At 38.9% G+C, this 10,962-nt stretch overlaps 1 protein-coding gene across 1 annotated transcript; it reads right to left on the minus strand.

The window, feature by feature from the left end:
• Positions 1–7,156: 7,156 nt before the first annotated feature.
• TMSB4X (thymosin beta 4 X-linked) lies at positions 7,157–9,671 on the minus strand. Its single transcript, XM_043996733.1, has 3 exons — positions 9,558–9,671; positions 8,141–8,254; positions 7,157–7,655 (listed from the first exon to the last, which is right to left on the minus strand). Exons 2-3 carry the CDS (start codon positions 8,238–8,240, stop codon positions 7,621–7,623), a joined length of 135 nt encoding a protein of 44 aa, XP_043852668.1. The 5' UTR covers positions 8,241–8,254; positions 9,558–9,671; the 3' UTR covers positions 7,157–7,620.
• Between the last annotated feature and the right edge of the window lie 1,291 nt (positions 9,672–10,962).

Raw genomic sequence — 10,962 nt, forward strand, 5'->3', positions numbered from 1 at the left:
AATCCAACTTTTTCATTTTGTAGAAGAGGAAACTGAAGCCCAAGAGAGCCAAGAACAAAATATATATCTTTAGGGATCTTTTCTCACTACATTCTTTCTGGGGGGAGATGCCTCAGTCCACAAATTCTATTTTGGGTTCTATGGGTGAAATAAGTTTCTGGTACACTGCCTCACCCTGGGATATTTCTGTTGCCATCAGGATCTGTATCAAAGGCAGAGGTAAATGTTTTTCAAATGGTTGTCCAGAAAGAAAGAAAAAAACACACACCCCATAATTTAAAGTTTAATCTGTATTTTTAATATTTTCTCTATCACTTCTTAAGGCTAGACAGTCAACAAAACAATAAATCAAGCCCAGGTGGATAGTATTTGCCAATTTTTGAGATATAGAAGCTCACACTGAAAATTCAACAGTTCTTACCAGCCAATGTAAAATAGCTTTAGCCCACCCCTGGTCAGAGGATTCTGGTCCTTTCCCTTGCCTTTGGGCATTAGACTCAAGGATTAAGCAACTCTATAAAATAGGAGCTATTGTGCATAACCTCCATGTGTTAGTTAAATATGGTGATTGCAAATCTAGCCAAGGATTTGCATGAGTGTTCCACTGGATTTGTGGTTTTTGTTTTGTTTTGTTTTGTTTTGTTTTTGTTTTTGGCAGGGCAGTGAGGGTTAAGTGACTTGCCCAGAGTCACATAGCTAGTAAGTGTCAAGTGTCTGAGGCTGGATTTGAACTCAGGTCCTCCTGAATCGAGGGCTGGTGCTTTATCCACTGCACCACCTAACTGCCCCCATGGATTTATGTTTTTTAAGGGAAATTCAGGCACATTTGGAGTCATTAATTCCAAAATGGGGGGGGGGGTAGAATCTTAAAACTTGAAAAAAAATTGCAGATTGAAACTTAAAATTCATCCTAACATCAAAATGTCTCATTTAATTTTGGCCTTTTCTGATACTGAACTAAGAAAAAAGGAATCTTTGAGTCAATACTATTGTTTAAAAATAGATATTTATAATATTATGGCAAAGAATGGGCAATTCAGGGAATGAGCATCAACTGGGCAATGGCTGAACTAGTTGTATATGATTGTGATGGAATATTATTGTGCTATAAGAAATGCATGAGTAGGATGCTCTCAGAAAAACCTGGAAAGTCTTAGCTTGAACTGATGCAAAATGAAATGAGCAGAACCAGAAGAACATTGTACATAGTAATTACAATACTGTACAATGATCACCTGTGAAGAACTTAGCTATTTTCAGCAATACAATGATCCAAGACAATTCCGAAGGACTTATGAAAAATGCAATCCATCTCCAGAGAAAGAACTGATATAATCTGAATGCAGATTGAAGCATATTTTTTTTTTACTTTCTTTGTTTTTGTTTTGGGGTCTTTTTTTTCACATGACTAACATGGAAATATGTTTTGCATGTACAACCTATATCAAATTGCTAGCCTTCTCAATGAGAAGGGGGGTAGGGAGGGAAGGAGAAAATTTGGAACTCAAAATTTTAAAAAATGTTAAAAATTGTTTTTACATGTAACTGGGGGAAATAAAACATTAAATCATTAAAAGTATATATTGATAAATAGTAATCAATTCAAATGAGAATAAGTGGGAAACAAATCTGTCAAACCATATAAATAAATATTTATTAAGTGCCAGGCCAAATTTTTTAAAAATAAAGAATATATATTTTTATATAAGTAATTTATTTTTGAGAGGTAGCACAGTATAAGGCTAAGCTTTGAATGAGGAAAACCTGCAGTCTTATCTCAGACGTATTCTAGTTCGTATGACTATGGATAAGACATCTAAATTCTAAGTGCCTTAGGAAATTCTTATTGGAAGGAATTTCCACACCATAACAATTAAATCACAGGTCCAACTCCAGAAAAAAACAAACCCTCTGTCTTTGATGAGTAAACTCTGACTTTTTATGACTGCATTTAGGGTTTTCTTAGCAAAGACATTAGTTTTCCATTTCCCTCTCCAGTTCATTTTACAGATGAGGAAACTGAGGGAAGTAGGGTTAAATGACTTGTCCAGGGTCACACAGGTAAGGCTGGATTTGAATTCAGGGAGTTGACTCTTCCTGACTCCAGGTGTGCTCCTCAATACACATTTAGAGCTCTCTAAACACTATAGAAGCATAAAGCTTACTCAGTAGAGTTGTTACTGGAACGTTTTCAACCTGAAGCAATAACAATTGAGTTGGGGGAAAGGATGGTGAAGGCATTAACAGTATAAGGAATTGTCTTTTGAAAGATGAAGTCTGGTCCAAAAAGGTATCCCAGTGGTTAGGTTATCAGGGGAGAATCATGCCCCACATGTTGGTGCCATGGACCAGAGTCTCATTTACCTCATGCTGGTTAGAGCTAGGACTGACGAAAGCCAATGCTGAAAGAGCTTGTGCTGCTGGATCTGCTGTCAGAGGATCTGGGTTCATATCCTCCCTCTGACACTTAGCAACCAGGGATCCTTTTCTGAAAAAGCTTGTTTCCAGTAGTAAATGACTTTAATAATCTACTGTTTGATAAACCCAAGGACTCCAGCTTCTGGGAGAGCAACTCAATATTTGACAGAAACTGCTGGGAAAACTGGAGGATGGTATAGCAGAAACTAGGCATAGACCAACATCTTATACCTTATAATAAAATAAGGTCAAAATGGGTATATGATTTAGACATAAAAGGTGATACCATAGGTAAATTAGGAGAGGAAGGAATGGTTTACCTCTCAGATTTATGGAAAGGAGAACAGTATAAGTCTAAACAAGGGATAAAGAATATTCTGAAATGCAAAATGGATGATTTTGATTACATTAAATTAAAAAGGTTTTGTACAAACAAAAGCAATGCATCCAAAATTAGAAGGGAGGCAGAAAGCTAGGAAACAATTTTTATAGCCAGTATTTCTGACAAAGGCTTCATTTCTAAAATATATCGGGAACTAAATCAAATTTATAAGAATCCAAGTCATTCTCCAATTGAGAAATGGTCAATGGATATGAACAGGCAGTTTTCTGTCATGTGAAAAAATGCTCTAAATCACTATTGATTAGAGAAATGCAAATTAAAACAACTCTGAGGTACCACCTCACACCTAATATGACAAAAAAGGAAAAAAATAAATGTTGGAGAAGCTGTGGAAAAATTGGAAGACTAATGTATTGTGTATGTGGAGTTGTGAACTGATCCAACCATTCTGGAGAGCAATTCGAAACTATGCCCAAAGGGCTATAAAGCTGTGCATACCCTCTGACCCAGCAATACCACTATTGGGTCTTTTGCCCAAAGAGATCATAAAAAAGGGGAAAGGACCCACATGTACAAAAATATTTATAGCTGCTCTTTTTGTGGTGGCAAGGAATTGGAAATTGAGGGGATGCCCATCAATTGGGGAATGGCTGAACAAGTTGTGGTATATGAATGTAATGGAATACTATTGTGCTGTAAGAAACGATGAGCAGGTAGATTTCAGAGAAACCTGGAAGGACTTACATGAACTGATGCTGAGTGAGATGAGCAGAACCAGGAGAACATTGTACACAATGTCAACAGCATTGTGTGTTGATCAACTGTGATGGACTTGAGTCTTCTCAGTGGTGCCAAAGGTCCAGGGTAGTTCCAAGAGACTCATGATGGAGGATGCTCTCCAAATCCAGGGGAAAAAAAAGAAACTATGGAATCTAGACACAGATTGAACCATACTATCTCTTTTTTTTGTTTTTGTTTTTTGAGGTTTTTCCTTTTTGCTCTGATTCTTCTAGCACAGCATGACTAATGCAGAAATATGTTTAGGGTGATTGTACATATATAGCCTATATCGGATTGCTTGCTGTCTTGGGGAGGGGGAAGGGAGGGGAGGGAGGGAGAAAAAATTGAACCTGGAAATCTTATAAAAACAAATGTTGCAAACTATCTCTACATGTAATTGGAAAATAATAAAAGACTTTGATGAAAAAAAAAAAGAAAAAGCTTGTTTCCTCATTTGTAAAATAAGACCTCACTAGACAATCTCTCATGTCTCTTCTCACTCTGAATCGTCACCCTATTTATCCCTTCGGAAAAAAAAATATTTTTTTCACTACTGTAATAAAATAATGAAAGAAAAAATTTCAAAGTAAAATGTAGTACCTGTGCAAATACTCCATGCCCTAGGCAAGTCACTTAACTTCAATCTTCCTCAGTTTCCTTAACTGAAAAATGGGGATAATAATAACACCTACTTCCCAGGGTTGTTGTCACCATCAAATGAGATAATAATGGTAAAGCATTTAGCATAGTGGCTAGCACATGGGAAATGCTATGTGAATGGTAGCTATTACTAATAACATTTCAGTTGCTTAATACTAGAATTAATCTGTCATTACCTACAAAAGAAATGAATTAGGAAGACTTGCATTGGAAAGGATATTTAATTCCCTTGGAAAACTATGTAAGTCATGATAGAAAACCTGCCTTAAGATTTGGGAGTTGGTTTTTTAATATTGATTTCTAAATAGGAAGAAAGAAGTGAAGCTTATTAGGGAAGTAGTGCTTTGTACATTCAACATTGTTCAAAAATAGGCTTCAAATTTGCCTCTGCTCCAATAACCCTTCAAAGAATGTGTGTGTGTGTGTGTGTGTGTGTGTGTGTGTGTGTGTCAGGGGGGTGGTGGGCTATAATTTTAGATAAAAATGAACTATTTTGATAGCATCAACATAAGCCTCATATCCAGAATAGGGCTATTATTAATGTCCCTTGTATACTTTGAAGATGTAGTTGCCCAGATTGTAAACCAATCAGCTCTTCAGTAAATGAGTTGTGGCCTGCATAAAATAAGTTGGGGCACAGCATGAGAAATATGATTTTAAGAAAACAAACATTGCTGTGTCTCAGATTGTCTTTTACTGTTCAGGTCTCCTCTCCTTTGCCCTCTCTCATATATTTTTCCTTTTTTCTTGATGAATTCAGAGTTGGTGGAATCCTTCACCTGAATTGTCTGACCTTGAGAAAGGTCTGTAACTCATGTGGACCTCAATTTCTTCATCTGTGAGCTTCAGTGTAATAATTTTGAAATTCCTAGGTTCCAGATTTATGTAAGTAAAAGGATAGTCTCCTATCTGCTCCTCCACCCCTCCAAACTGAGTGCTAATACTAAGCATTAATATCTTTTAGTTCTAAGTCTAGTTTATTTTCTCACTAGTCAAATAATGTTTTACTTGATACTTTCAATTATTATATCATTAATTATTCAATTGTTAATGTCTGTTTCTTGTTATTGAGTATAGGAATAAACAAGTACCCACCTCCTTTTAACATAGGACCCAACAATTGTGTTTGTTTGTTTTTGCAGGCCAATGAGAGTTAAGTAACTTGCCCATGATCACACAGCTAGTAAGTGCCAAGTGTCTGAGGCTGGATTTGAACTCGGGTCCTTCTGAATCCAGGGTGGTGCTTTATCCACTGCACCACCTAGCTGCTCGGGATCCAAAAATTTTGAATCCATATTGCAATAAATTCTGGCTCTGTCCTCCTCCTCCTTCCTTGAAAAGCCCCATATTCTATTACTAATCTCATGAATCATTCCCCTCCCCCATGCCATGTGAATTTTGCTTTTTAACTTGGGTATAACCATAAGTAAGATATGATCATGCAGTGAAATGTTAAAAAGAAAACAAAACAATGTAACACAAACCTGTTTGGTCTTTTCATAGTATCCAACATATCTAGTATGAGAGAGAGAGAGAGAGAGAGAGAGAGAGAGTGCATGTGCCTCCTCCTTGTAATCATGTCGTCTGTTTCCTGCACCGTTGCAGACCAGGCATTCTAAGCAAATCATTATTCTCTTCCTTTAGGTTTATTTCATGTAAGGAAACATAGCAGTTCAATCCTTTACTACTCACCGGCCTCAACTTGTCCTTTATGAGGGCTTAGTTTGGGTTTTAGTCACCCCGTTCGAAACACCCTCCCAGATTAAAACCATCTAGCCCCCATCAACTTGTTTTTCATAAAACCGCAGCTCTATGGTTTCCTGTGCCTTTTTCAAAGTCAATGACTGAAGGAAATGAATTTACCAATCCATGTCCCCCCCTCTTCTACCAAGGCAAAGTTGTCTTGAAAAAAATCTAGAAGCTGTTCCTGACGTTCTTTAAAAAATTCCTGGTTTGCTTACCTAAGTTTAATTTCTACTTATTCTTTGCTTCTAAGGATAAGAAATGTACAAACTTTTATATCTGCCTCAAATTTAAATGGACAATGAAAAAGCTGTTGCCCTTAATGACCCCAATAAAAAAGTTATGACCACACCCTAAAGAATTCATCTTCCCGGAAAAAGTGGAGGATCTTTTTAAAAATTATGATCCATTTCTATTTTCCTAAGAGATACCCATGAGAAATGATTCTGCTTGAATTGCCTATGTGCCATTAGACCCAATTAAAATGGGAGAGAAGTTTAAGAACTCTAACCAAAAGCTCAAGTGAAATTTTAATCATATTAAAAGCTAAAGAAATTAAATATCACTCAAGACTGCCAGCTACTCTGCTTTTAGTCCATCAAGGTTTATTATGCAAATACAAGATGGTACAATGAACTTTCAAAATCCACAATTATTGGACAAAGATAATGATCATTTTTATCATTGAATAGAAATTAGGCCATCAAACAATAAGGTGAAAGCACATGTACAATTCCCCTGCTACTAGATATGAAATTCTCAACCAGGCTGTATTTGCAACCAATGCCATTAATTGGATAATTTTATGAAGTGCTAGACTTAAGGTACTGTTACAAACTGATCTCCAGCTATTAGGTCACACTAAAAGAATCCCAAAATGTGGATACAGCAGTTTCCACAATACTTCAACAAGCATAGATATGCTGATTACAGGTAAATAAAAGCAAATTCTAACAATAAAGCAAACCTAATAAAACAAGGTCATGGATAACTAGTACAGAAGCTAGTCATATATACAAATATTTTACATAATTGGGGATGAAAATTCTTATCCTGCAATAGGATTTACCCAACATTAAAAAAACATATATATATGTATTTTTTTGGCATTTATTGCTTTTTTCCAAACATCTCCCTGTTATAGAGTCAGACAGGCACGCAAGTTTTCTTCCAGCAACACTGATCTTCCAAAGATAACACAGCAATACCAGCCAGGTTTTAAAACTTTTTATTTGCATATCAAAAAAATTGTGCATTCCAATAATTAAAATCATTTGAACAAAAAAAAAATGGCACTCTGATTAACTGTATTTGACAGCTTGCCAGGACCTCGGTACAGCTTTGCATTTTTACTGTTAACTAGATTTACTGTAGTCCCACCCGGGTTCTTCTTTTCACCAACATGCAAGCTCTTTCAAAAAAAAAAAAAGATTTTTTTTTTTTAATGCCACCAGGACCCAAACTAGCCAGGACAGGCAGATGGAAAGAGGCAGCCGGCTGGGCCTTCAATTCAATGTCAGTAGTTCTTTTATTCTTTTGATGTTGAAAGGGGCAGCACAGTCATTTAAACTTTATCCAACCTCTTTGCATCTTACAAAGTTAAACAGCTAAAAGAAGTAAAATTAAGAAGGCAATGCTTGTGGAATGTACAGTGCATATTGGCAGGGCAGATTTCATTACGATTCACCCGCTTGCTTCTCCTGTTCAATTGCTAAAAACAAACAAAAAAACCATACAAAAACACAAAGACAAACACACACACACAAAAGAGAATCATTATAAGTCCAGAGTTATGAGAAAACAGGTTGAGACCTGATGAACATGGGTTTCCCCCTCCTCCCCCCATTTAATTTAAGATCGTTCTAAACAACCCAGTTCTCCTTTAAAGGGTGGCTTCATTTGAACCCCCTATGAAAATCTCCAGCAATTTCCTTTTTTAATGCTATGTATTTAATACCTTCCCCTCCCCCCCCCAAGTACGCAAATGTTTCCTGCCTTCATTCCCTCCCCCGGCTTTCCTCTGCCTTTCATTCTTCTCCCTCCTCCTTCAGCCCCTCCCTCCCATCCATCCATCCATCCATCCATCCAGAGCCCCTCCTGCCTAAGTCTTTTCTCCCAGTTGCAAGATCTGTGCTGGGGAATTGGGGGTTGGGGTTGGGAGGGGGAGAGAGAAAGGGGGGGGGGGAAGCAGCTTACTTTCTTTTGAAGGCAGTGGGTTTTTCTCTTGTGTTTCTGTCTTCTTCAATTTAGACTTATCGAATTTCTGAATCTCAGCCATATCTGGTTTGTCAGACATTTCTGCAGATTAAGCTGCATACAAAGGAAAACAGAGCTTTTGGTGAGAAATCCACCACCCACCCTCTCTCTCTTCCCCCCTCCCCCCAGTTCTTCCGCAGAGGCTAAGCCAGCAGCAAAACCACCTCCTTCCTCTTTTATTCTGTGCAACTGAGTATCTTCCTCTTTCTTCTTAGGAGACTAAAGAACCTCCTCAAGCCCCTATTATTTCAAAGTTGGGTAGAGGTTAAAAAAAATGGGGCGGGGGTGGGGGGTGGGAAGAGAGATCAAGGGCACTTCCTTTAAAAGTGGGAGATTCAAATCACATAGCAAGAAAGCAATCAAGTACTGTGTGGCTAACTGCATTTTTTTAAAAAATTGTATTAAAAATCATCCCGGGCTAGAGAGGGACCTGTTAAGAACAATGCGTAGAAGGCTCCGTAGGAGCAGAAAAGACCATCAAAAATTATTATATATATTTTTAAAAACCACGATGATGTTGAAAATTTTTAAAAATTCCAAATGTTGCAGGGCAGGAGAGATGCTTCTACCCTATTTGCAATCTTGGTTAAGATTTGGAAGGAGTCCGGCATTCTTCCCTCTCCCCCCCAACCCCCCCTCACAAAGAGCTGCAGTCAGAGGAAGCTCAAACCACCGCCCTTAACTGTTCACCACCACCTCCTCCCTCCTCCTCTCCGCTTTCTCTTGCTCAACAATGCAGTCAGAAAAGACTCAACGTTGCCCGAATTTTAAAGACCCGGGAAGCGTTTTCCCTCCCTCCCACCTCCTCCACCTCCTCCCGCCACCGCCCAGAACCATTCACAGTCATTGCCACTTTGGAAATTAGCAAGGCTGCTTTCCTTTTTCTCGCCCCATTTTGCAAGATGTTAACATTTAAAAAATGAAGCACGCATATGGGGGTGGCATTCCACACCTCCCGAAACAATAAGAGCGCAGCCCGGGAATTGAATAGGAGCTGAGGCTCCGCATTCCTAGGGGCGCAGAAGCCCCAGATTTCGGTCTAACCGGAACAAAGGAAGCAAGGGAGGGTCGAAGGCACCCCCGGCAGCAACGGCCACCGAGACCAATTTAGGCTCGCTCTCGCATGGGTAAAACGCACCCTAATTCCTAAGCTTTAAACGAGCAGCTGGAAGGATGTGGCCATCTCCAAAAGGGGCTCTCCAAGCCCCAAAAGCTTAGGGTTGAAGCCTCCCAGACGTCCTAATTGGGGTTCTGCATTCCTCCCCTCAACCCCCCCCCAAATGCTTTTAAGATCTAGAGATGTTCAAAGAAAGGGGAGAGGGGAGAAAAGGGGGAGAAATAGGAACGGGATCCTCACCAGTGACGGGCGGGGCGCACCAGTAAGTCAGATCTCCGAAGTGGCAGCTCCGAACTGTAGACTAAGGAGCGCTGCGGAGCAGCTATATCCTCCCTCCTATGCAAATGAGGCTGATGTCATAGTCAGGAAGATTTAACCCGTTTTCTGCTTGCACTACTTTGCTCTCTAGATTGGAATAGTTCAGCTTTGGGAAAAAGAGAAGAGGGAAAAAAAAAAACTCCAACACACACCCACACAGACACCAGATAGACACCCAGAAAATACTTTTAAAATACTGGAAGACTGAGAGAGGTGAAGAGGAATCGAATTAACCATCCTTTCTTTTTATACTATGCTGCCCAGACCCAAACAATCTATCTATTTAAAGATGCATTTATTTGGAAATGTGGTTCCCCACTTCCCAGATGTGGGTTGCCTAGAGGTCTGTTGTACCTGGGGCATGACATGCATTCCTTCACTTTGAAAATTGGTATTGTCTTTAGGCAGAAATCCAGAAAAACCCAGAACGTGTTACAATTTCTGCCCGCCTCACTAACACACTGCGGAAAGCGGAATGTATTGGGCTTTCTGTGACTCAGCTTCCATACCTCCGGAGTGGCGAGCACCAAAGGCATACCCCACCCACCCTCTTTCTTTGTCTTCTATTTAATTCTTACTCCGCTGACCTGAGTCGAATGGTGGGCACCCCAAAGTGTAGGGAAAGCGGTGTTTGTGATTCTTGTTGGAATCGCTTCTTCATTTGCTTCTGATGGACTTGCAGAAGCTGCAACTTAAACACACTTAACTTGGGTGTAGGTTTCTAAGGGTAAAAACTGCAGTGAGTTGGGGGAAAACAGGAAGTTGCTTCATTTTTTTTTTTTACTAAATTTTGCCTCATTTTCCTACATATAAAAACGTTCAAGAGGCCTCCTTGAATATTTGACATACTGGATTTCAAATCCCAAGTGCATGTAATTACTTCATCCCAATGGGTGTCCTCGAACACGTGAGGTTTAGAAAGATTTCTGTGAAGATTTTTAAAAAATGAGTTTATCTTTCAAAAAAGACGTATTTTCCACACTGAGCACCAGTTTTTGAAGACAGTCCTAGTGCCTTAATACTGCCTGTCTATTATTAATCTTAGTTCACCTTGAATTAATTTAGATTCTTGAGAGCATTTGGATCTTGAATTGTACAATTCACCTAAATTGGTGGATACCATCTGCACCTTGAAATTGTTGCGTATACCTGTTTTGTGAGTCGTCCATTGTACTCGATAGCAGAATTCACTGATTTTTTTTAAAGAGCTGTTTGTTGTTGGGCTGAATATTTATTTATTTTTCTTAGAGAACACAGGGAAATTTTCAAAATATACATTATCTCCCCCCCCCAGTAGAAATGTTCTGAAATCAATTAAAAATCACAT

The sequence above is a fragment of the Dromiciops gliroides genome, chromosome 3 (genome assembly GCF_019393635.1).
Source record: "Dromiciops gliroides isolate mDroGli1 chromosome 3, mDroGli1.pri, whole genome shotgun sequence".
Classification (NCBI taxonomy): Eukaryota; Metazoa; Chordata; class Mammalia; order Microbiotheria; family Microbiotheriidae; genus Dromiciops; species Dromiciops gliroides.